Source organism: Antedon mediterranea, chromosome 2 (assembly GCF_964355755.1).
Source record: "Antedon mediterranea chromosome 2, ecAntMedi1.1, whole genome shotgun sequence".
NCBI classification, from domain to species: domain Eukaryota; kingdom Metazoa; phylum Echinodermata; class Crinoidea; order Comatulida; family Antedonidae; genus Antedon; species Antedon mediterranea.
In genome coordinates this window covers 35,457,873-35,485,338 of record NC_092671.1, presented here as the reverse complement: position 1 = coordinate 35,485,338, position 27,466 = coordinate 35,457,873, and the positions used below count along the sequence as shown (strand labels likewise).

Sequence of the window (27,466 nt, the reverse complement as noted above, 5' to 3'; positions counted from 1 at the left end):
CCTTAATAAGTTTGTCCCCCTAATAGGAGTGTCTCCTTAATAGGTGTGTTCCCTTAAAATAGGTGTGTCTCCTTAATAGGTCTGTCCCCATAATAGTTGTTTCCCTTTAATAGGTGTGTCCCAAAAGAAGGGTTGTTGTACTGTACAGTTGAATAATTATTGTTTTTCTCAGATTTGATTTAAACACATTTTTAATGTTACAAAGAAAACCGCCATTTCATTAATTTATTCCTTCATTCTCATTAAAAAGAAACAAAGTTTACTAATGGTTGGCATTTCCATGTGGCTGTTAATGTTATGCTTTTGTTTAAATTTTAATCAGTTTTAGAATGCCCACATTGTTTGTTTTTCAGATTTACCTTTGCAGGATTTTAATATACCATTTTATCGTGATTTATAAGACAAATACAATCCTTTAACATTCTGTTGTTGTACTTGTAAGCTTTATCATGTGACATCAATCATAAAAATAAATCTTTACTCATGTCAAACATGATAATAAACATGTTTTTTTTGTTTTTTTTAAGCTACAGTGCCATTTTGTTTTATGTGATATATTGTCTCAGGAATAAACTTTTTTCAGAAGAACCAATGAATTTTTACGCTAGGATTTGTTCCAGGGGAGCTATTAATAATAATCTAATCTCCTAGCTTCAATGTGCTTCAAATATTAATATATTCTTACCTTTAGAAAAAAAGAATTTTTGATTTAATATCTTAATAATATGACCATAATAGCAATACTTTTTCCATGGTCATTTTGATATCAAGCCAAAGGGAACACTAATCTCATTATCAACAAAGCCACAGTACAGTAGATATTGTCTTTATAGGATATTAGTGCTTTTCTCTATGAATGACTAGACTCAAGATATTAGATATTATCAGGCTTGATACTTGTCCTCTTTAGGTTAAATAAATAACAACTTTTGGTACATTTTATGTATGAAACTAAATTGAGATTATTGTGAAATTTAGACTTGGGAGTATTTACTTTTTGCCAATAAATGACGTCATTCCTCGGTAGCTCTACTATTTCAGACACCTTTGGCTACCCATATTTTTAACCATACACGTACACTCTCAAGCAAAGAATTTTTGTATTTTATACACCAACCAACAAACAGTTGCAGATTTTGTGTGTTTTTGATCAATATTAATATTTTTCATGTGGTAGGCTTTTTTATTTACCACAACAATTTAAAGCTCTGTCCACACTATTAAACAAAATGTGATGTGTCCATATATGGACATGATGATGTCATATCACTACCATATTTGGGTACAGTACATTACACTTTTATTGTCAAACTAGTTTGATAAAGTGTTGACAGAGCTTTGGGGAATTAAGCAGTTTACATTGTATGTTATGTAACTAACCTTACTTTTGATTCTCTAGCTTTCAATGTGCAACCAAGGTTTAAGGGAGTTAAGCAATCCAGGTGCGAGTGGTAGTCTATTTTATCTATCAAATGATGACGAGTTCATTATTAAGACTATTCAACATAAAGAAGTTGAATTCTTACAGAAATTGCTTCCAGGCTATTACATGGTACGTGTTATTTTTTTAATTGTATGTATGTTTTTATATATTTAGGCAAATTGCCAAGGATAACCATAAGCGAATTCATTCACTATCCTTTTTAAAGGTGGCAATCCTGTTCACAAGACAAACATATATATACACAAGATGCTCTACATAAACAAAGTCTTATTACAAGTCTTTGGGAGTGGAGTTGTAAATGTCAATTAGAAAAAATCTAACATATGACAGGACTTGAACCTAAGACCCTTGGATTGGTGGCCAAGCATCATAATCACCACCAACAGTCATAACCACCAAGCCACAACTCCTCTCCATATAGTTTGTTTACGATCGAAAAACTGTACAGTAAATGAAATATTAAAATAATAATAATATTTATTATTAATTTGGTCACGCCACCAGTGTATAATAACCAGTAGGAAGTGAATTCTTAATAAATTTTGCATTTTAAAGAAACGATACAATACAATACAAGAATACATTAGACACAGTATAATACAATGTAACCACTGTATACATATTGTGAAGTATTTTGTCAGACCTTAATACGTATCTTTTGCCTGAGTATTAATCATCATCAGGCATCCTTCAGTCAAGATTGACTATGGAAACGACATTGGAGAGAATTTCATCCGTTTTCCAGTGAGTCTGTGTGAGTTCCAGTGGCTGATCTAGATTTTCTTTTCAATAATAATAATAAATGATAAAATAAATTGAAATTATTGGTGAACTGTGTATTTCTATTGATATTTGATCCCATAGTCTAGGAAGTAAACAAAAATATTGAAAACTTTATTAAAGGCATCATGATATATTTCAAACTTAAGCTCAGTTTACACTATCAAACCAGTTTTACAAAAACAAATATGATGTGCCCAAATTCGGTAAATTTGGTAGTGATATGACATCATCATATTCATATACTGTATGGGCACATCACATTTTCACAGAAAGTCTGATAGTGTAGACAGATCTTTAGAATATGTCATGTATATTTTAAACACTGGTGCTATAACAATAACATAATTTGTTGTGTCATGGTTTTTGACTGCCCACACAATTGCTGAAATTTGGTTGATTACACTATGTAAATATTAATGTATTTTGTTATAATATTATTATAAAAACATAACAAACAAAACATGTTATTTCTTGTTCTCACAGAATATTTATCAAAACCCTCGAACGTTATTGCCGAAATTTTATGGACTTTACTGTTACCAGTGCGGAGGAAAGAATATCCGCTTGGTCGTCATGAATAACTTATTACCATCTCAATTGAAAATGCACGAGACATATGACCTTAAAGGGTCAACGTACAAGAGGAAAGCCTCGAAACAGGAGAGGGCGAAAAAGAGACCAACACTAAAGGACTTGGATTTTGTTGTTGAGAACCCTGATGGTTTATTACTAGACAGTTCTACGTACAATGCATTGCATAAAACAATGGTTCGAGATTGTCGGGTACGTGTTCAATTTGGGTTAGCGATAAACAGGTCTTACAAACATTTTCACTTAAGTGTTTTAAAACTTATTTTTAGTACAGTATTAATGCATCTGAAATTCAGAAAATTATAAACATTATGCATTTCAGTCACTATGGATTATAAACATATGCATTAATGAATTTAAGATTCATATACCAGTACACACACATGTATAATGTATACTGTTGTCTGGTGGCATTAGAACATACTGTAATGCAGTAACAAAATGTTGTATGCTTACGAATAATCCACTGGGTTTTTTGCCTCAGAATTGTTTTGAATGTATATTTTTTTTATAATAATACTAGAACAACTGTTTTAAAGAAATGTGTATTAACAGTCATGTGTCATGGATTATTCTAATCCTTTGGACTTGCGTCTATTGGTTGCTTGGCCCCAGAGGTCAAAGGTTATGAGACAGTTCCCACAGACTGCATAGAAAGACAACAAATATCAATTGTGCACTATTTAAAATCTTAACATGGCCCAGCATAGCTCCTAGTTTTTCACACATTCAGATATTCCGTCCTTGTTAAAAGTACAAATATTTTTCTTTACCATGTTTTTCAATTAAATAATTTTTTTCTCTTTAGGTACTGGAAAGTTTCAAAATTATGGACTATAGTTTGTTGTTAGCAATACATAATTTAGATCAAGCAGAAAAAGAAAAGGTAGGTTTATAACATGTTGCCCGAAAGCTCTGCTAATTTTTATGGCTGTTTTACTTTATTGTTTGATTTAGCTTATTTTATTTTGTATCTCCATTGAGATCCAGCCACATCCATGTAATTTGCCTTTGGATCTATAATATTACAATTATATATTTACTTGTTTTTGAAGGTTGAAGCATCAGAAACTAGTACTACATCGGCCAGCAAGAAATCGCCTCAGTCTACAAGAAGAAACTCTGAATTAACAGCAGTGAACGACCTACCGCCGGAACCTAAGAACACGTCAGGTTTGCAAAGGACACGGTCGATGAATAACAAACCAAGGGTAGCTGCGTTCTCAACAACGAGGGAAGCTATCCAAGCAGAGGGACCAGTCGGTCATCAAGCGGAAGAGGAAGAATCGTAAGTTGAGATTTAAAAATTCTGAATACTTTATGAGGATAAATTCTTTTTCTTAACCTTCCTTTTTTATATACATGGTGAGTGAGTGGGCAAGCGGTTTACACAGTGGAACCGTATTTACATAGCCATAACATCGGCAAGGGTTTGAGGCTCACTCCATGGTTCATGTGGTAGAACAAGTCTTCTTAGATAAGGACCATAAATCGTAGGTCCAATGTACACATCTAGCTCATGTGCACTTTAAAGAACCTAGTACATCTTTCGAGATGAGTAGGAGGTTACCCTGGTGTACTAGTACAAACACAGTCACTGTCACTCACAACCATTGATCATAACTAGGCCCTCTAGGAGACCAGTCTTTGACTGAAGAGGACACCCAGTATAAATAAATAATAACATATATATTGCATTTAAACACATTTTCAATTGTTTTTTCAAATTGTTGGTGGTGACACCAAGTGACTCTAACGGTGTTAGATAAAAACAGTGTTTTGTGAACATAATTAAGAGTTTCATAAAACAAATACTTTTGCCATTAAGATATTTTGTACCTTCATGCCTGTAGTGTAAATCTAGAGTCTTGAATTTAACTAGTGCATTAGGACTAAACCTTTGTGACATCACCAACAATCTACAGTATTTCACATGTGTGTGCAGTCACATTAGTATCACTTTGTAGTGTCACTGATCATGAATTGTATTTAATTATTTATTCAACTTGGAAGGGGCCCTCTTAAAAGCAATACAAAAAAATACAACATTTAAATATAAAGAAACAAGAGGATTCATAAAAGTTAAAATTCTCAAACAAATTTGTAAAAAGTTAAAATTTATACATGTACAATAAATTAGAAAAATGTTAAAACTCATTAAATTTCATTAAAATATAAAACTTTAAAGTTCATATAAAAGGACATTGGTACCAAATGTTGCTTATTTTATTGTTTATCTTTGAGATATAACTTTATTAAACTTGGTTTTAGAATAAGAATAAGATACATTGCATTTAACGGGGAGAGAATTAATAAAGGAAGTGGCTCAGTAATAAAAAGACATTTTGAATTAATGTACGTAGCCACAACATCGGCAAGGGTTCGAGGCTCACTCGCTCCATGGTTCTGGTGGTAGAACGAGTCTTCTCGGATAAGGACTATAAACCGTAGGTCCAGTGTACACATAGCTCATGCGCACTTTAAAGAACCTAGTACATCTTTCGAGACGAGTAGGGGGTTACCCCGGTGTACTAGTCCACACAAACACAGCCACTGTCACACACAGCCACTGTGCAAATTGGGACTGGACCGTTTTAGAGGTGTTTACCACCTATTGGTCCAGATCCTTCACTAACTGAGTTAGTGAGAAGTCGAATAAATAAAAAATAAAAAATAAAAAATAAAAATAAATATGTAATTATTCGTAAAATGTTACTGGTAATTGTATAATCTATAACAAGTTTATTTTTATACTTCAAATTTTGTAGCTTGGGTGGAATTCCAGCAAAGAATATGAAGGGTGACCGATTATTAATATTTTTAGGAATTATAGACATTCTGCAATGTTACAAGTAAGTGTGAAAGGTCATATGTAAAGGGTTAGAGTTCAAAGTTCAATTATATTTAACCAAAGAGTTCAATGTTGAACTTTATTTTAGTATTAAAATTCAGTATATTTTGTAGTGCCTTGACTTTACATCTGTATTAGTTTTTTCCTTATCGTAAATTTAATGAAATTTGTATTAAAAAAAAAATTATTTCATAGATTAAAGAAGAAGTTAGAGCATACGTGGAAAGCAATGGTGCATGACGGTGACACCGTGTCGGTACATCGACCAAGTTTTTATGCAAAACGATTTCAAGAATTTTTGTTTGATAGAGTTTTTAAGAAAATGCCAGGTTTGTGTCAATTTTTTGTTTAAATACCATTAGAGAAATAAAAATGACTATGATAAAACATATAAAACTCAGTATTTTTCATCTAAAATAATATGTAAACTCGTGTAATATAGCATAACACAGAAATAGTTTTTATTTCTATCTTGGCTATAAAAATGGTTTAGCTAGGCCTAGGCTAGCAGCCCAGGCCTATGTCTCTTTAATAAACTTTTTTTAAACTTTTGCCGAAACAATATTTATAGCTAGTGTGAGCCTAGGGTGCTAGGAAAAGAAAACATTAAAAATGTTTTTGAATATGGTCTTTTTGCATCATTTGTGTACATTGTTTATTTTTTTGCCGGAAACACATTTTTGGTCTGGTGGGGGGGGGGGGGAACTTTTCCTACCAACCTACCGATTTACCCAAAACATGGCCAAAACAATTTTAAAAAAATTGTTTGGCCTAATAAATGGTGGTACAATTCAATGATGGATGAAGGGAGAACAAGAATGAATAAAGTTTAATGTAGTCATGTGTTGTATGCAAAGTATTTGGCTTCAGACTTCAATAAGCTTTGCCGAATAGATTTTAGGATTGGAAATGCCAAACTTATTGATCAGCTTTCATTATTTATGGTAAAACAATGTATCGTCGATTATTTAAGCGTTTGATCAATGAATATGCAGATTAGAAATGACAGACAGGAAATAGGCTTGTTTTTTCTATAGTCATTGTATCCTTTAATCTGTAGGCAAGATAGAGAGTGTATGTATGGGCCTGTTTCTACTGTCCAGTATGATATATAAATAATAACCCAAGTTATATTAAAGATGTATTGTCCTCCAAAAACATGAAAAATTAAGATTAATTAAATCAGACTTTGAATAGCTTATTTTGTAGTTTTAATAAAGTTAATCACTTGCGCAGAAAAAAAACTAAAAAAAATTGATGTCTTTTCATATAAAATGACGCAATAGATTGTCAAATTCAACCAAAAACCCATATGACTATTTTGTGCTTTAAATTACAGTTTTTTCAGGTAAATTCATTTTTTTTTTTCGATTCAATTTTTTTTCAAAGTGAATAACTATTATGTGACATTAAAATGACATATTCAAGGGAAAAAAATGATGATTATTTTTTTTTTTTTTTCTTTACACATCTTTAATAGCAGATTAAAAAAGATTTTGTAGTTGAAGACTAAATGTTGTCACTGTTTAGATTTAGCAATATAAAACTCAGTATTAATTTTACTCAATTAAACAGAGGTTAAATTGTATGTACAGTAGTAGGAAATGACATAGATGACGTGTGTTTGTGGTTAATTTATTATTTTGCATTTTTTGTAAAATTCTGGTTGTTACTGATTTATGAGCATAAGGACCAATTAACACAGACAAGCGGTAACAGCAAGCGGAAAACTAGGTGGCTCATTCCATATAGATTCTGTATTATCCTAAGCGGAAACCGCCTGTTCACTCTGCATTGTATGTAAATGGTCATAAGGAATAACATAGATTCATCCATAAAACAAAGCCTAGCCAACGGGCTAGCGAAATGACATACGCCTAGGACAACGTCGCAATACGGGCAAGAACACCTAGCCCTCGAATCACCCTTACACGCGCCTGAACACAGGCTGCGACGTACTATGTATGTTTATGGGCTAGCTAATCACAACATAATTTATAAATGTCAACAACCCGGAGTACGGTATAATTATGGAAATAATGATCTTACTTACAAGAGCTGTACTATACAAACAGTCTACATAAAAATAATTCAATCATAAGTTTATTCGAACTAATGCTAATAATGTTATATTCTCTCGCGAATCATGGCGTCAAAGGGTTCACACGAAAGTAATAAACTTTGCCCAAATTCATAAGATTCACATACATACAACGCGGAGTGGAGTGAAATTTTCCGCTGAGGATAGATACAGACCCTACGTTGGACAAGCTACGCGCTTTTCAGCTCACCGCTCGTCTGTATAAATTGGCCTTTAAGGGGAAGAATGAGATGACCAACTTACCTATACCATGGACCTATGCCTATACGTAATAAGTGCTGTACTGTATATTGAATGGCTTATTTTTGTTATTTTGGAAATAATCTGTGGATTGTTTTTGTTTCTCTTTTTTGTGCAAAATCACTTTATTTTTCGTAAACATGCATCATGCTTTGTGTGTATGTTTGTTTGATCATGCTGTGCTGCCCTCACAGCTGAAGCTATTGTATCAGTTGTGATGGATGGTAATTTTATTTCTGTTATTGTTGTGTTTGGCCAAATTCACATTAAATTGATCACTATTTTGCAATTTAGAGACCTTCTTATTATAGTCAACTGTTTAAATAGAAACTTATGATCAACTGTTTAAATAGATAAATCCTCCTGCACCTTTTTAATTTTAATTGTCTATTTGTTCCTATCCAGGTACTGAACACTAGTCAAACTACTGCCTGGCACTTGATATACGTATGCATGTCCAAGTTTTACAAAGAAATTTAGTTAATTTTAAATACTTGCATGCATAAAAACCACTGAGAAGTGTATTGCTATTAAATGCATGCCAGACACAAAATGGATTTCTTATTGTAAATATTTATGCCTTTGCACTTATCAAGTGGTGTGTACCACTCTCCATAGACACAGTAGATTTTTAATTCATTCATTTAATTTTACTTTAAATTATTATTATTATAACCTTGAAAAGTGTTTTTTAATCTGCAATTCAATTGTTTTAAATAGTGTTTGCATTGGAATTATAAATCCTGTAGCTAAGCCTTTTTAAATCTGGGTCTCTCCTATTTATTCCATAAAGCTATGTCTAACACTATCAAACTTTATGTGACAAAAAAATGTGATGTCTATATATGGACATAATGATGTCATATCACTACTATATTGTTTGGGCATATCACTACCATATTTGGGCACATCACACTTTTTTTGTCAAACTAGTTTGATAGTGTAGACCGAGCTTTACTCACTTTACAATTTATCCTTCACATTGCAAATTTTCTGTTTTAATATTTTAATTCTAAGAATTCATATCTTTTAGCTTTTATATTTCATTTATTGAATGATTTTATAAATATATTTTCTACAGCATTAAAACATTCACCATCGAAGAGGAAAGGACAGACTAGCTTTCACAGTTCATCTTCAATAAATCGACCTCGCTCAAAAACAGCGCCCTCAGAAATAATGGACCCGCAGACAACCAATCAAGAAAGGCCACTGTCGTACAAATCAGCTGTAGGTCTTTCAGACCCCACAATTCCGACAGGTAAGCATATTCTTCATGGTTAGGTAATAGTAGCCCAATATACATAAACAACCTACCTTTGTTTTACCTGTATTCTTATGGAATGCTCTTCACACAATCAATCAATCAATCAAACAATTGCTGAAAACCCATCTCTTTTGCATAGCATATGAAATGACATATTTTCTACCTAGTTTGAGCATTGTGATTGTAGTGCTTTTATTTTGGTTAGGCGCTAGATGCAAAATACAATTATTATTATTAAATTATTACCTGTTTCGACCACCTGGCTCTGTCAAATTATTATACGTTACAGGGAATGGCCGCCATTTGTGGCAGCATTTGACATCAAGGGACTCTTAAGAGAGTACAAAATTGTGCTATCTGTCGTCCACACCTGTGCGCAATTCAGCCCAGTAGGCTGCAAGTCGCAGGTTATTCCCCATTTACATTATTGTAAATCTATAAATTGACAATTCCAGTATATTTTTGATAATTAATGAATAAACAAAAATTGATTCTCATTTTTTTTTTTTTTTAATAGGAGCACGACCGAAAACTCAACCAGACCTAGTACCAAACAGACCTCCAATGTTTGAAGACGTAATAGACGATGACTCCACTGTAGAAGTAAAGCAAGAGAGTAAAGAAATAGTGGACAGTGAAGAGATTCGGTTTAAAGAAGTAGAGCCTGAACAAACCAGTAATGAGACCACAGCTGATACGTCTAAGTAAGTATAACACGTACTGTTTCCAGAAAAAAAAAAATTTTTATTTTTTGAATAAGAAATTTTAATGTCAATTGTCAATAAAGTCAATTATTCACTTTGACCAAAAACAGATTTTTTTTTTACCTGCAAAAAAAGTAATTTAAAGCAAAAATACTTCAATTGTTTTTGGTTAAATTTAATCGTTTCTTTGGCCTTTTTATAAGTGAATAAGTATTTTTGTGGTTTTTTTTTCTACATAACTTTATTAAAACTGCAAAATGGCCTACTTAAAGTCTGATTTTAGTAATCTTCATTTTTCATGTCTACGCTATCAACATTATGTGACAAAAAATATGTGCCTGCCCATATATGGATATGATGATATCATATCACTACCATATTTGGACATATCACTACCATATTTACCATCACACTTTTTTTTTCAACAGTGTAAAACAGAGTTGTACAGTTATGACTGTGATGAAATTTACATATACATGAAGTAGACAAACCCTTATTTTTGTTGTTTTTCACTTTTTTTTAGTAAACAACTTTCTCAAGAAGAGGTTGAGCAATCACAATCTCAGAGTTCCAACACCATTGCAGCAACCACATCGGTAGGTAAAAAGGTCCTCATAGATAGAACAAAATACAAAATCAGTGAGGTGTAGAAACAAGACCAATGTATCCAATCTTTAAAAGTGTGAGAACATAAAAGACAAGTGACAAAGTTTGGTTTTATGTTTAATTCGTGAATGAAAACAATTTTAATGAGTTTTGATGGAACGAAGCATTTCAAATTGATGAAAATTGCTAATTTGTTTTTGTAAATCATAAATGCAATTCAATTTTCGTTGGGTATGTGAGAAAAGTGTTACAATGTTGCATAATGGCCAACTCAGACAGCGTTGTACGATGAGGACTGCCTGACGAGTCGTCTCGTCACGAGAAAATTAAACATGTTTACAGTTCTCGCGACGACCTAAAAACTACGCCCAACGTTAACTTAAAATGACTCGTCTCGTCGTGATTCAACGCATATATTTTGTAAAGCCTTGCCGTACGACGCTGTCTGAGTTGACCTTTAGATGAAGGAGTATTTGTAATAATAATGGGTTTACTAACCCCATGTTTAATGATTAAGTTCCCACCAGTTTTCAAGCAATCATGCTTTTAGCAATAGTTCAGCTTTTCAGAGTTGCTTACCTCTTCTGTGCAATACTTTATTCATGGACCTATAAATTGAAGGTCCATGCTGTATTTTGTAATATTCATATTTCGTGTTTTCCACCTAAATTAAAAGTTACGCCATCAGATAGACATTGCCTAATTACATTGCAACATGTATTCATTAATTATATTACATAATATATTCATTAATTTATTTACCTAGACACTTACTAATTAATGATACAATGAACTTAGGCCGTGTTTCCGCAGCCAAAATAAAATTATCAGTTAATTTTTGTTAACAATAAAGTGTGCATGATCAGTCATTACCTAACAACCAGGTGCCCAATCACAACTCAACGATTTGTCCTTCAGGTCAAAGGTTAAAATTGATGTCAATTATCTGATAATTATCCGATTTGAATGAGATAATTATCGGTAATTTTTTCATCAAGTGTCCAGTTTCCACAGGCAGTTTATCGGTTAATTTTATCGGTTAATTATTGGTTAATTATTTGGCTGTGGAAACACGACGCCTTAGTAAATCAGATTCCAGAAAAGTTTAGTTTTTAGAAGTAATTTTGGATAGTAAGGAACTATTGAGGGGAAGCAGGTTTGGACAACTTTCTGGTTTCGATAGAGTTGTCTGTCCACTATATCCTAGTTACAGATACATTTTATTAATTTATATCAACATGTGCATAGGCTGTAGACAGTATATATACATAGACATTCTCTTCAATACCACAATATTACCAACTAATTTAGTTTGCAGACTGCATCATAATACCTTTAAAATCCATATAATTAAGACGTTATTGTTGTTATTGTTAGCAATATAATTGTTTATAAATTGTATTATATAAAAACTGATATATTAATATTTAGATGTAAATGTTTTTTACTAATTATTTAGATATTGTAAGTAATTAGTTAATGTATTTATCATATCTAGTTATTATTTGGTATTACAGACATACTGTAACTAACATGAAGTGTGACAACAATTTAAACTCTGAGATTTGTAGAATTCCGTAAACGTCCATAAACCTTCCTAATAAATCTCTCCCCACCCCTCTTCTCCCCACCCCTCCACTACCTACCCCTCCACTCCCAACCCCTTCACTCCCAACCCCTCCTCCCTCTCCCTTCCTTACCAAGCATACTGAATTACAATACAGTTCACTCTACTACGGCACTACTATGAAAATGATGTCCCTGCTATGACTTTTTAATTATATTATACCATCGCTGAAACAATTCATATTTTTATTCATAATTTTTTTCCCAAACTATAATTAAGCAATATTAATTTGTTGAATGGTTTGCTGTTGCATGTTGTAATTTCCCAAATTCACATGTTTTGTCACATGTGATATTTTTTACACTCTACCTATATTGCACCTATCGTTTTGATTTTCTGCATTGAATTTGTTAACAGAATAACATTTGTTTACAGTGTTGTGTCCAAATATCATGGTGGCCAAAATATTCCATTACAGAGTGTTTTAATTTTATATATCGATAGTTATCACTGTTTTATTTCATCCAATTTTCATTATGTTTTTATGCTTGCAGTTGTGCAACTTTGCTTAACATTTTTTCTAGCTTGTATTTTTATAACGTGTGTTTTCGAAGTTTTTTTCTTAATTTTTTGTTTGTTTGAATAATCATCTAATGTATTGTTTTTGTTTGCATGTTGTCATAGTTACCATGTACCCTTTTTCTTTGCTTTACCCTCTCTAGAATGAAGTACACCACCGTGCGGACTTAGACCAAAACTCAGGATCATATTCAATCAGTTTGCAACTTAATCAACAAACTTACGATACTAAATTATAAATCTATCTATACATAAAACATCCATAGTTAATAAATACATTAATCATAAATAGTTTATATATATCCTTCTATATTGTTTAAGTTATGTTCAAATATTTTATATTTATATTCTGTTGGAGATAAACAGAAGGTCCAACACATGCCACACAACGCTATATATAATAGTAGCACACGCGTCTAACCCTAGATGCTAATCAAGTTTAGTACACAACCCCTAAATAATCACAATCAAAACATACTCCTTAATACCCCACCCTCTAGATATTTCCCTTTAGTGCCCTAGGGGACATGTTGGATACTATTATATATAGTGTTGTGTGGTGTTTAATGGGACCGAAACAGAATACTTTTTTTACGACTACTGTAGTATCGCGCAACCAGAATTACCCAACGATTATTTTTTCATTTATTAAACAATACAAAAAAATATCAAATTATGTTTTAGTAATTTTATACCTAAAATACTGTTAATATCATCAGTAAATAACAATAAAAGCAATTTTATTAATTTATTCAATCCAATTATATATTTTCTTCCACCAAATTTCGAAGTTTATTGTAAATGTGCAAAATGAATTCAACATGTGGTTTTAATGAATGATGTTACTAACTTAACACCTTGATATTAACGGACCACCAATATAAATGTCGTATTTATGAATAATTAAAAATTGAAAGAAACTATGTTAATTATTTTAAAATTCACACACACTACTCTTTTTGTTAGACTTAGCAATAAATTATCAATATTATTTTACAATAATACTATTTATATACTGCACCCAATTCTCTGTACTGTATCGCTACATATGGTATTACAGTATGTGTCCAGTGTCATAGGAAAATTCTGTAATACAGTGACACACCCTATCACATGTGACACCTTTTACTTTTAGGTAAGGCTTAAGGCCTACATTATGATACAGGCATCACATGTGATACATATGTGACACTGTATCATAGAATGTTTAAACACTTTAATACTGCACTAAAATTTGCAATATTTTAGGTTGATATAAACATGGAGGTATAAAATAATTTATTTTATACCTCCATGATATAAATAAAATATGATAGCCCTTAAAAATATAAATTGTGCTTTGTTTCTTTGTCTAAACATCTTTGTTCTGAATGCATGTCTTAAGCTCTGTCTACACTATCAAACTTTATGCGACAACAACATTTGATATGCCCATATGGACATCATGATGTCATATCACTACCATATTTGTGCATATCACTACCATATTTGTGCATATCACTACCATATTTGGTCATATCACACTTTTTTGATAGTGTGAACAGAGCTTTATACAATGTAAACAATGTGTATTTTATCTATGCATTATGTCACTGTTATACTGTCTAATTGTTTTGTTATTTTTTTCTGTTTAATTACACTAACATTGAAACCTTATTTGAAGGTAAGATTTCTTTCATTTTGCACTGTGATAACATATCATTTATTTTATGTAATTATTAACTGGATGTGCTACTAACATAATCATACCGTGGTTGGTGTTACACAACCAGGTGAGATGAGGCATATGTATGTCCAGAGACTTGTAACAACCTGGTATGTCCAAATAAAGATCTGCTCGCAACACTTCACTTCTAATTTCTAGTTAATATAATTTTTACTAACATTATTATTGTAAAAGATTGTAATATATATGATTGTACGATGTATGTTACATGAATGAGCTAATTTTTATAAAATTGTTTATATTTTAAGATGTATTGTCCCCCAAAAACATGAACACTTTCAGTAGGTTATTTTGTAGTTTTAATCAAGTTAATCACTTCTGTAGAAAGAAAAATGAAAAAAAAAAAAGTTTTCCCTTATAAAATAACATTATAAATCGTTAAATTCAACCAAAAATCCATTGGGTGGCAGCCAATTTGACCCTTGTTTGTTTTTTTTTATTTCAAAAAGACATGGCGGTTAAATTTTAGGCCGGGGGTTGGAGTGGGAGGGGCTGCCTAAATCCGTGCCTTCATTTGATAGATAGTCACATTCCATCACTATGTGTTTATACAATAATATAGATTTTTGCTAATTGCAAGGCACAGCTAACAACATTGCTGGTAATCCGAGCTTTTAATATTTTTTTTACTTCTTTTTGCTTTTATTTTCAGCCAGGAATATTGAAACTAAAAATCATACTTGCAATTAACGACTCTTGATAATTCATCATTAATTGTTTGTTTTATTTTTTGATTTCATTGAAAGCAGACCTATATTTTTAATTATCATTTACATTTGTGTTTTCCTGTCATTTGTTTCTTTTTGTTTAATTGTAACTAGTTTTCTGTTTGATAGAACCACTCTATCACTTTTCTGTTTGATAGTCCCACTCTATCACATTTCTGTTTGATAGTCCCACTCTATCAAGTGTATACTGTATCTCTTCACTCTGTTGTGTGTAGTTTTAATTAAAGTGGAGAATATACCAACGTCCCATAGTTATTTATGTTTCAAAGAAAATATTTTTTGTTTTGTGTTTTAAGTTTATTTTGTTTTTTATATTTTGTGTTTCTATGCCTTTTATAACAACATGTGGTCAGAATTATGAAGACGATAAACACTTAACCATATTCAAATTCATAATTATGCAAATAATATTTATAGGTATGCTGGTGGCAATAACCCATATTGCATATAATAGTTAAACCTTGTCATTCATCCAACTTAATAGTACATTCTTCGTCAAATTAATTTTCAAATCTATCAAACATATTATTGCATCATTTAGCCCGATGGTGATATTTTTAGGAGGCATTATGCGCCACTCAAAATATTCTAATATGAAAATATAACTGGACAGCTTGGAAGTACTGCATAGCACTATTCACTGTATATCTGCAATTTGTTTATTAATGTAGGCCTATGATATAATACATCAGGCCCATGTTTTCAGTATCACAGCTTGTGTTAGAAGTTTGTGTGTTAGATTCTATGTACTGTAGCATGGTATCTATTGTGTAGTATAAAATGCTTATCTTTCAGATTTATGTAGAGCATTAAGGCCAATTTACACAGATGAGCGGTAATGATAATAAAAATAAATCTATGTTATTCCTAAAGCTTGGTTCCCATTAAGATGCAACGCAAGGTGATTTGACCAATCTCAAGCGATGGATTATTTGAACAGTCGCGTGTGATTGGTCAACTCGCTTGCGTTGCGTCTACGTTCTTGCGTTGCGTCGTAGTGGAAACCAAGCTTTATGACCATTTACACACAACATAGAGCATACAGGCAGTTTCCGCTGGGTATTATTAAATCCTGCAAACCCCTGCAAACCTCCAAAAAACATAGCAAACCCCACCGAACCAACATAAAAGTGATTGAATTATGTAGTGTACGACCCACTCGGTATATCAATGTAAAAAAAATATTACATTTTTACTGTTAACTACTTATTTTTGGGGTAAAACATCATTTTTTGGTCAAAAATGATTGCTAAACCCCACAAACCTCCAAAAAACCATAGCAAACCCCACCGAACCAACATAAAAGTGATTGAATCATGTAGTGTACATAAAATATAAAATATATAATATATTAAATTTTTACTGTTAACTACTTATTTTGGGGATAAAACATCATTTTTTGGTTAAAAATTAGCAATCATTTTGGACCAAAAAATGATGTTTTACCCCAAAAATAAGTAGTTAACAGTAAAAATTTAATATTTTTTTTACATGAATATACCCAGTGGGTTGTACACTACATGATTCAATCACTTTTGTTGGTTCCGTGGGGTTTGCTATGTTTTTTGGAGGTTTGCGGTGTTTAGCAATACCCGTTTCCGCTCAGGATAGATACAGATTCTACATAGTTACCCGCTTACCGTTACCGCTAGTCTGTGTAAATTGGCCTTTAAGCACACAATCATTTCTCTTGCAATTTGTTTTTGTAGTTGTTTGTAGCATTTCACTCTCTTTATTGCACACTAAATCATTTTCTGTTTTATATTTTGCAGTGATAATCCTTTCACCTCTGTTATTTCATATCACTTTCTTACTTGTGTGCCGTATTGTTGTTAAACATGAGAAGTTACAGAACAACTTTTAATCAAGAAACATGATATTGGCAGGTGTCTATATATTATGCATATGCTAATTCACAGGTGTCCTGTGAATTATAGTTTTAATGATTTACAGTAAATCAATAGAGGTACTAGTTTACTAGTGGATTAGAGCCTAAAGCTCTGTCTACACTATCAAACTTTATGTGATAAAATTTTGATGTGCCCATATATGGACATGATGATGTCAAATCACTACCATATTTGGCCACTACTATGAGCACAGCACATAAAGTTTCATAGTGTAGACAGAGCTTTAGGGTTTCATTGTACCAATGATGATACTGATTCAATACAGTTCAGATTGTTTAGGCCACATGTAAATGGACAAATTTGGACTTAGAAAATCTCAGTGACCATATTCACCAATTACGTAGAAGGGAAACATACTAACAATTGTCATATCCAAATGAATGCCACTTAAATGTAATTCTTATATATTTATTGACTTAAGTGAAATACTAAAGGATCTCACTTTAGTGTGATAGGTGACCTTAGCCACAGGAGTCTGTTGAGCAAACCTAAATGGGGATATTCAAACAAGCAAGATAAAGAATTACATTTCTTATCAGGCATTTAGTTTTCTACTAAATTATTTAAATTCTGTTGGGGTAGGGGGGTATAGTAAAAGTAAAAAAACACATTTATAATGATATGCCTATCTATTAGCATCTTATATTATACAAATAATGAATGTTTATGAGTGGAATGGTACAAATAATGAATGTTTATGAGTGGAATGGTACAAATAATGAATGTTTATGAGTGGAATGGTACAAATAATTCCATGAGGTGAAGAATGAAAGGTTAAAGGAAATATAACCTTTCATCATTCACCAAATTGTCCAATCAAATGACAGGAATTTATTTATGTGTTGTATAATATAATATGAAATGGTTGATTAGAATTTGTGAAGGCCTTTTAAAAACTTTTCCCGGCTTCTGTTCCAAATTCCAATCTGGTAATTGGAGACCATTTTTTTTTAAGAAACAATGTTCCCGATTTTCTTCTTCAAATTTTCTAAAATGTCCCATATTACATCCATTACTGTCTCGTCAGATTTCCCAAACCTGATATCGGATTTTGAGCCAAGTAAGATATACGTCATTACCATTAATTTTTGTTATATACAGTATATATATATAAATATTGGTGTAAAAAATGTTTAATATCTTTGCATAATATATAAGTTATCTATTTTTTAGTTGAAGAATAGTAATTATACTCCATAACTATTACAATTTAATATGTTAATTTATTAGCTGAATGTGGGTACACACAGTGTAGAATGATGGTCGTGTTTGATTGTACTAGGAGACAGTTTTTTTGAAAACATTTTGTCTAATAAGTGCTGTTAATAATGTACATTTTACAATACTTACTGCATGATGAGGTGCAATAAAAACAGATATTAATTTACAGATTTTTATTTTTTTTATGTTTTGTTTCTTGATTCTGTGTACTGAACAAGATGACGGAATGCAAATTTGACAATCTAACATTTATATTTTGCTATATTCTACACTATGTAAATTATATTCATCCATACACCATTGAAAAGGGTAACAGTGTATACAGATAGAAACATGGGCATTTTAATTGCAGTATCATAGCAGTTTATTGAAAAGTTACAATTAGTTGACCCTACAATGTAGGTAAAGCCAAAGAACTTATAACGCAAGAATCTCCTGTTCACATTCAAAACACAGTATCGGAAGTACAGGGTTAAAAGGTCAAACTGGGTGACGCCATTTCACAGCATGGAGCAGCGCCCCCTCCAAACTAGGAAGTCAATTACTCTATCCCCCTAGAGTATTAGCAGATCCCCTCTATTCATTTTGACTTTCTAATTTGATGTGGGCGCCCTACTCCTCAGTCAATTACTCTACCCCCTTAGAGTATTAGCAGATCCCCTCTATGATTTTGACTTTCTAATTTGATACTCCATGGCTCACAATGGCGCCACCCATTAGTTCTATTCTATTCCACAATGCCTTTCAAAATTGTTACGCGCTTTGGACGAGCAGGAGATTCTTGTGTTATAAGTTCTTTGGTAAAGCACCCAACTAGAAGGTTTAAAAAAGTAAAATGTAGTGAAATTTTCTTTTCCCTGATGTAATCTACAGAGGTATCCAGTAGCTAACCTCTCAGTAAATGTAAAGCCAAAATTAATAAGTTATACACATTGCTCAGAAGTACTAGATTTTGTCAACAGCAAGGCATAAATAGCGTATTGTGTTTGAAGATAGAAATGTGTGGAACTGGGATCAAGATGTGACAGTGGTGGATCCAGGATTCTAAAGTAGGGAGGGAGGACCCAGGGCCTAAAAATGGTGAAATGAAGGGCTGAGATTAATTTGATGTCCTACCTTTTGCATTACAATTTGCGAAATTTAGGGGGGGGGGGGGGCTGCTGCGCCCCACCCTTGGATCCGGCCTGATGTCAATCTGCCTGATGTGATACCATTGGCTGAATAGTAGATATTAGAACTATTAATATACAGTACTTTAACCGCATGATTAATTGGTCATGGTTTTGTAGTTAGCTATACAAACATACAATTTTTAAGCAAACAAATTCTGAATATTCTTATGGACATTAGATGGTCACTCATGGTAAAGTAGGTATTAGAAATTCAGGGGTGGTCACTGAATGTGAGTGGACACTTAATAAAATGACCATTAAATAGGGGTTGTCAGTAAAGTAGTTATTAGAAATTTGAGGGGTCACTGAATGTGAGTGGACATTTTGACCGTTAAATAGGGGTATAATAGTGACTAAAGGTTATTTACTATGTGTGGTCATTATAATAAGACCACTTGCAAAAGTTGACCAACTCTAGAGGTGGTCATTGTCTAGATGTAGCCATAGTAAGGATGACCACCACTAGAGGTTGTCACTTCAAGTTGACAATCACGAATACAATCCATATAATATTCGCGCATATTTACTTTGAATATTGTATTTAAAAAATTAATATTTAGATACTTTGGTGCTTTTAGATTTAATGTTCACCTATGTATTACTGTAATCATATTTGTGTTTAATAATTTCAATTGTGATGTCCTAAGCATTATGTATAAATTCATCTGTTTATTTAAATAAAAATTGTAGCGAGTGAGACAGGGTATTCCTGCAAGGATGTATGGAAGGCCTATGAGGTCAAAATAGGCCAAATATTACAAGATTTGGATAAAATAAATAAATAAATAATTCAATCTGATTAAGGAAAATGAACACTTGAAATGGATATTAGAATTGTAACAAACCAGTCTTCCTTTAATTAGAGTTCTCTTTGTGTTAAACCCTGATTTTTCCGTTTAAACAATAATATAATAAGTCTTTTTTAATTAATACTGTTAAATTATGTATGGTAGAGAAACCCACCCGCTTGTATCTACAATGGTTGTATGGTTTTAAAAAATACAGTAGACCTCTTTTGGGACATCCCTATTCAGGGAACACTTTCCTAAGAAATAAACTGAGAGGAAATAGCACTGCACCTAAACCCTATTAAAACCAGTGACACTTGAGTATCAAATTTGTCCCCTTATTAGGGGCTCTACTGTATTTTATTAAATTGTTCTCACAATTTTGGTATTATGAGAAGGGGTGACTTGAAAGAGTAGTCTCTGTTATGGATACCTCCAGTGATATGTACATTTATCGCAATAATTTAAACTAAAAAACAAAATGCAGAGATTTTGTAACATTAAGGTACAATCCGATTGGTCGCCTACTGAAGAACCAGTGTTTTTAAAACAGACAGTGGCATTTTAAATCCATTTGGGTGTGGTTGAATGGGGATAATCAATTAAGGAAATTGGTGTAAATCCCTTTTTTTATGGTAATGAAATGAGTTCATGTGAATAACATAGTTCTGATGACTGAGTGTAACATACTGTACTATGAAAATGAAAAACTCAGAGGTAAATAAAGCAACTGAAAAAAACTAGCTCGACCAAACTAATTTTTATTATAAACAAATCTGTGTCTTAAAGGCTTTTAAATCGTACAATGGTTTAAAATTGATTTTGCATTGATAAGAAAACCCTGTCGCTATCACCTGATTATCAGAATTGTATATTTGTCGCCCTCTCTATAAACTGGAAATATAGGAGATCGAGGAGTCTGCCAAAGTTTTCAAGCACGAACTGTGATTGAACTTAAATGTTTATTCTTCGACGTTTGTTTGGTCTGTGTTTAGAAGAAAAAGTCATGAAAGTATTCTTGGAATGTAATGGATCATGATATAAGTATCTCAGCAATATTATCAGCATATTTTGAGGAATTCATGTAGAATTTGGCACTGAAATTCAAACGGTTTGCATTTATTCTAAATTCAATTTTCCAAGCCCATTACATTATGATGGCTGCTATCCTTTCTTCCTCCTCCTCCGCCGGCCACCAATGCTGCGGTTGAGTGTCAGTTACTGTGGGTCGGGCACTACATTCAAGTCGTTACCGGATTAACTCTAGAAAACTTTGGCGTCTTACATTTGCTAATATAACTTGAACTAAATAGAGAATTACAGCATCATGGTACATTTATGATGTATACCATGCTATTATGGTTGACTGTTGTAGTGTGTCTGTGTAAAGAAGTCAACAAAATGAATTGATTTAAAAGCCAGAGAAATCAGAAGTGTGTAGGCCTAAGACGAACGAGTGTACCACTGTTGAACATGGATAACGAGCGGACAGGAATAATTTCAGAAGCGGACCGTGTAGTGCTTCGTAGGGTGATATCACGTCCTAGCCCAAGACGGGCTACACTTGGATTTGGAATTAGTCAGATTTTACTCGGGTTAATAATCATTGCAATAAGCTTCACAGCTTTTGCAATGTCAACTTCTAACCGAATTAGAAATGCTTGCCCATATTGGGCAGGATTTTCGGTAAGTTTAAAAAATAAATAAATAAATAAATATTAAATTATTAATATTATTTATATTAGCTATATTACATTTTTATATAATTATTTATTACATTGTGTTGATAATCATGATTATAATTATTGCTATTTACTGTTTAGCCTAAATATTCATACTATACTTATGCACTTGTCAATTGTATGACCCACTATACTACGACCCCCGGGAGAGGTGCGTCATTTGTCCGATGTGCGTCATACTTTTGAATACCATGACGCACCCGTGCGTCAAAAAGGTGACTTACCTTTAGGTGACCATGACGCACCCATTTTGACGCACTGTGACCATGTTGTTTATGGATATGGTGGGTGGTAAAGTGACGGACATTGACACACCTTGTTCATTGATATGACGTACAGTACCATCTAGGTTTTTTGACGCACCCCTGCGTCAGTAATTATTTGTAAATGACGCACCCATGACGCACCTCTCCCGGGGGTCGTATAGTAGGTCATACAATTGACAAGTGCATTATTATTATTAACCCGTCGAACAAGAAATCTGTTACCAAAAATCAAACACATTATTTTATATGGCGCGACGATGTAAGATGCTTTATCATATTGATTGTTTTTATTCACTATCATCTTTCTATCTACCAGGATCTCTCTGGATTTTAAGACTTAAAGCATTAATGCTTCTCTTTCCCTCTTGACCAGAACATCGTTGATTTGATTAATATTGGCTGTATTTTAACGGGTGGTTAGACCAGTGCTTTTTAGTACAGTTTTTAAATTGTTTTAAAATTTGAGCTTCAATCATATTTTTGGCAAAGACTTCCAACTATTCGTAGTTCTTTATAGAGAACATGTCTTGCTTTCGATTTCACTTTTGGTTTTAGCTGTCGATCCCTTGTACTAGACACTCCAATCATCTTGATGAGTAAAAGGTTTACTGTAGTGTAAACAGGCTGTAATCCCCATCCTCTTACTTACCATTTTATTAAAAATAATACAATTTTAAATTAGTAAAGTTTGTAACTATATTGCATACTCTACTGTAGTCGACTGATGTACAAAAATACTAAATAATCTTTTCTGTTTAAAATTGATAAAAAAAAATAAGAATACTATCAATATTTTTGATTTATTTTTATTTCTGTACTAAAAAACTATGAATCATCCATCATTCATTGTAAAACAGTTTTATTCATGTTGTGAGGCATGGTACACCTGTGGAGAGGCTTACATTTGATTTAATTCTAGGCCTACCTTTCAAATCCTAAAGCATTTGTTTTGAATTATTTATGGGACTTTCACTTGATTTATAATCAGAACATTGTAAATTACAAATCCTCTTAATTCTAGGATTAACATCAGATTTACAAAAAGAAAAAATCATATTGTATGAATAAATTGTCGTATTGATATTTAAATGTCTACAAATTTTATAGAAAATGCTTGTTTTAGCTACCTAACATTGTAAATAACAAATCTTCTCTAGGATTAACATCAATTTTCAAAAAGAAAAAAAAATTGTATGAAAAAATGATAGTGTTAGTAAAAACTAAAATGTCTACAAATTTGATGGAAATTGCTCACAAAATGCGTTCATTAAACTTTTGTTTGTTATCGGCCAACAAAAATGAAATAATTTCACCATTGTTCTTTGTACTAATTTGTAAGATTTTTGCATTGGACTCAAAATAGTACATTACCGTAATAAAGCAATGATTAAAGTCTGTATCACAATGGTAAAACATGTGAATTATTATTAGCAGTTGAACAAGAACTTCCTGATCTGCATAACAGGTGGGGATAATGATAAGCTCAACAATGGAAGTCTTTCATATAAGTAATAAGGACATTTCCGATTTCCTACAAAATTGCCTCCTTCCTTTTTGAGAAAGTATTTATCTTATGCTTTAATAATTCAAAATGTTATCTCAAAATGCATAATTATTTCTAGAGGCCACCCTCTGGACAGATAGTTGCTGTTGGGCCTTCACTGGGGAATTGGGTTAACCCTGGTTGCCATCTTCCTGATTGAGTTTGCTAAGTAAAGTATGATTAATACCAATACTGTACAGTACTACTGTATGCCTTATTTGTAGCCCTCTTATTTAAGATAGTTAGACCAATATTGGTTTATCTAGGTCGCAGAACTTGTACAGTATTACTATTTCTAACATTTTTGGTGTTCTATTTTTGGGAGAATACTGTGGGCTATTACAAATAAACAGGATATTGGCTTCAATGACATTGCAGCTTGGTGTTCCCTTGCCAATCCTAGGGTCATTGGTTCAAATCATATAAAAAATCATGTTTTTCTGACATATAACAGTACCACTACCTAACACAACAGTACTGTAAGCCTCATACTCACTCAATCAATCAATCAATCAATCAAAGTAACATTTATTTCTCTTGTCTTTCATAGAAAATAAAAAATAACAGTAAAAATACTAAATAATCTTTTCTGTTTAAAATTGATTAAAAAAAATAAGAATACTATCAATATTTTACAAAGTGTTTTGAAGGAAATATTTAAATTATTTTGTAAGCAATACAGTTTTGACATAACATTTGATTAACATGTTTACTGTACTAAGTAACTTCATTGTAAAATAAATGCAATTATATAATTAAGTATTGGTACTGGTAGTAGAATAACACAGCATGAATCAATAGGTTCATGATCAGGTTTTCTGTTACAGCCGTAGCGAGGTTAAATAAGCAACAAAATTGAATATTTACAGTAGATACTGGTCCAATATAATAATGTCAGACCATCAATATTATTATGAAAAGTCTGTTTCTTTTAACGAAGAAGAAAGCATGTTAAAATACCGGTACTGTTTTTGTGCCACATAATTTTTAAATAAAGTACAGTACTACTATCTAATTAACAGGCTCCAAAAACATTAATTGTTAAATTACTTCAACATTTGTGACCCAACTGTCACCTATAGTATTGATACTGTTAGTATGACAGTCAACTCTCCCAACCAGACTCTCTAAAAACTAGAAACTCCCCAAAAACCAGACTTTTCTTGTCTGGTCCCAATTTCATTTTTAACATTAAAAACTCATTCTGAATATCAGACATTCAGGAAAACCAAACATGTTTGGTCAGCCCAAAGGTTTTCGGTATTCGGGTGTTGACTGTACTACACGTATGGTTGGCTGTATATTTAGTTCAAAACATATTGCACCTTCTTGAATGAATCTTGAGGTGAATTTATCTAGTAAAAGGGATTTGTTTTCAATAATATATATGACTTATCTAAATACAGTGTATTGTTTGTAAATCTTTATCATTGACAACATGACAATGAAATTACTTTAAAATCTTTTAAAAGTAGCTTTTATGTTAAGTACCCGGATATGTGTGTTGTATACATTAATCCTTTTTGCACATACACAATGAACTTTGGTTTACTGTATCTGATAAAAGTATGTTGCTTTATATATAGACCAAAACATGAACATTATTTCTTGGTGGTCTAACATTAACAACTTTCAGTAAAGCATGTGAATAGACATTAATATTCACATGAACATTTCTTGGTCTAAACAACTTTCAGTAAAGCATGTGAATAGACATTAATATTCACAACATGAACATTTCTTGGTCTAAACAATTTTCAGCAAAGCATGTGAACAGACATTTATATAGTAAACATGAACATTTCCATGGTCTACTGTAACCAATTTTCAGCAAAGCATGTGAACAGACATTAATATAGTCAAAACAATATTGTGTATTGTTGAGTTTAATCAACAGCGGAACCGTAATACGTAGCCATAACATCAGCAATGTGTTCGAAGCTCACTCGCTATGGTTCTGGTGGTAGAACAAGTCTTTTCGGATAAGGACTATAAACCATAGGTCCAGTGTACACATCTGGCTCATGTGCACTTTGTATTTGTATTTGTATTAATATTTGTCCTCAGTGAGGAAATTAGGATTAGGCCCTCCACGGACCCACGGCAGCCAGCAGTGCAGCGCCTACCAGATTAGGCAATGAGAGTAAAGTACAGTATCTTGCCTAAGGATGCAATTAGTATGGTACAGATAACCTCGAACCCATGCCTATCACATGCTAGTCCGATATTACCATTACACCATCACTCTCCAGAACCTACAGTAGTACTGTACATCGTTCAAGACCAAGACGAGTAGGGGTTAACCACAGCCACTGTCACTCTACAGACACTTATCATAACTCATCATGAGGGGCCCCTTGATTGTCAGCATATGCTGTTTAGGGTCACCCTTTATAAATAAGGTTAAATTTAGTATTTTTTAAGTAAAAAAGTAAAGTCAAAATGTGTATACAGTAAAGGTAGATAGACGTATACAGTATCAATTATATCAAAAATAATTTGACATTTTTTAACAAGCTCATAAAAATGGCCGCCAATATATTTTAATGGCTAGTTGTTAAGTTCTATTTATCATACCAGCAATTAAACCATGTTCCAGCAATAAAACGTCTCATAAAGATGGCAAATGCCGTAGATAATTAAGACTGTAGACAGTAATAAAGACACTTTATACTTGAACTCAGGTATCTAATTTTCAAACCATACCAATGTTTCACATCCTATCATTACTGTATACTGTATCTAATTACAAAAGGCAAGCCTGATTAAGCTAACATAAAAGGAAGCTGAATCAAATTAGGCAGTTTGCAGATTATAACATATTATATCTATTATTGAACCAAATTACTTTTCTAGGCTTAGCCTTGCTCTTAACCTGAAGGATGTATGGTCTAATTATTCCCTGGGGTCTATTTACACTTTTCTGGTTTTCAGGTAATCATATTAATTAACATTGATTAGTTGAGTTTTTTGTGACAATTATAGTATACTAGAGCACAAAGACTAGTTACACAGGCGTTGTCTTTTTAAAATTGCACACTTCAATACATTCAGAAGTGCTGTACTGTAGGTGTGCTGTTTGTATTTTTGTGTGTACAGTAGACTAGAATTTTACCAAATTTAATTGTGTTGTACAGGTAAATCACACTCCTCAAAGGCAGTTTAGGAGTGTGTTCGCACTTGCTCACCTCAAAAGAAAAGGGCTAGTCACAGTACACCAGCGAAGAAAAATGGTCAGTAACAACAGTACATTGCTAGACCATGTAGCAAGTTAGTGGCCAAGCGGTTAAGACAGTGGAACCGTAATACCTAGCCATAACATCGGTAATGGTTCGAGCCTCACTCGCTCCATGGTTATTCAAAATTCAAAAAACTTTTATTGTCTAATTACATACACACAAAACATTCAATTGGAAATGTGTCGTTTTGATACACTACATACATGTAACAATTATAAAATAATATAGAGTTATACTGAACATCATCACAACAAAAATATAACAGAGCACACATGACTTAAACTAAAACTTAATGTATTGTGTTGAGGAAAGACTAGGCATATTGCAGATTATTACAAATTATTGAAGTAAATAAATAGAACAAGTCTTCTCGGATAAGGACAACTGTATACACATCT

At 32.5% G+C, this 27,466-nt stretch overlaps 2 protein-coding genes across 3 annotated transcripts in view; both read left to right on the top strand.

The window, feature by feature from the left end:
• Nucleotides 1-20,413, top strand: part of LOC140040887 (phosphatidylinositol 4-phosphate 5-kinase type-1 alpha-like) — a 32,444-nt gene extending 12,031 nt beyond the window's left edge. The window contains exons 7-17 of one of the 2 annotated variants that reach the window (XR_011842783.1): nt 1,400-1,552; nt 2,711-3,010; nt 3,627-3,704; nt 3,874-4,106; nt 5,587-5,670; nt 5,865-5,998; nt 9,092-9,271; nt 9,795-9,981; nt 10,505-10,577; nt 12,877-14,396; nt 16,960-20,413. Coding sequence is in view for 1 of the 2 variants with exons in the window: in XM_072087147.1 (XP_071943248.1) it covers nt 1,400-1,552; nt 2,711-3,010; nt 3,627-3,704; nt 3,874-4,106; nt 5,587-5,670; nt 5,865-5,998; nt 9,092-9,271; nt 9,795-9,981; nt 10,505-10,577; nt 16,960-16,962 (1,425 nt within the window). In the remaining variant the exon portion in view is untranslated. The remainder of the gene's footprint in view (nt 1-1,399; nt 1,553-2,710; nt 3,011-3,626; nt 3,705-3,873; nt 4,107-5,586; nt 5,671-5,864; nt 5,999-9,091; nt 9,272-9,794; nt 9,982-10,504; nt 10,578-12,876; nt 14,397-16,959) is intronic. The other variant, XM_072087147.1, reaches the window with a different exon arrangement.
• Nucleotides 20,414-21,212: 799 nt separating this feature from the next.
• LOC140040886 (uncharacterized) overlaps nt 21,213-27,466 on the top strand; it is a 40,684-nt gene continuing 34,430 nt past the window's right edge. The window contains exon 1 of the mRNA XM_072087146.1: nt 21,213-21,964. Within this exon, the coding sequence (XP_071943247.1) occupies nt 21,752-21,964 (213 nt within the window). The 5' untranslated portion in view covers nt 21,213-21,751. The remainder of the gene's footprint in view (nt 21,965-27,466) is intronic.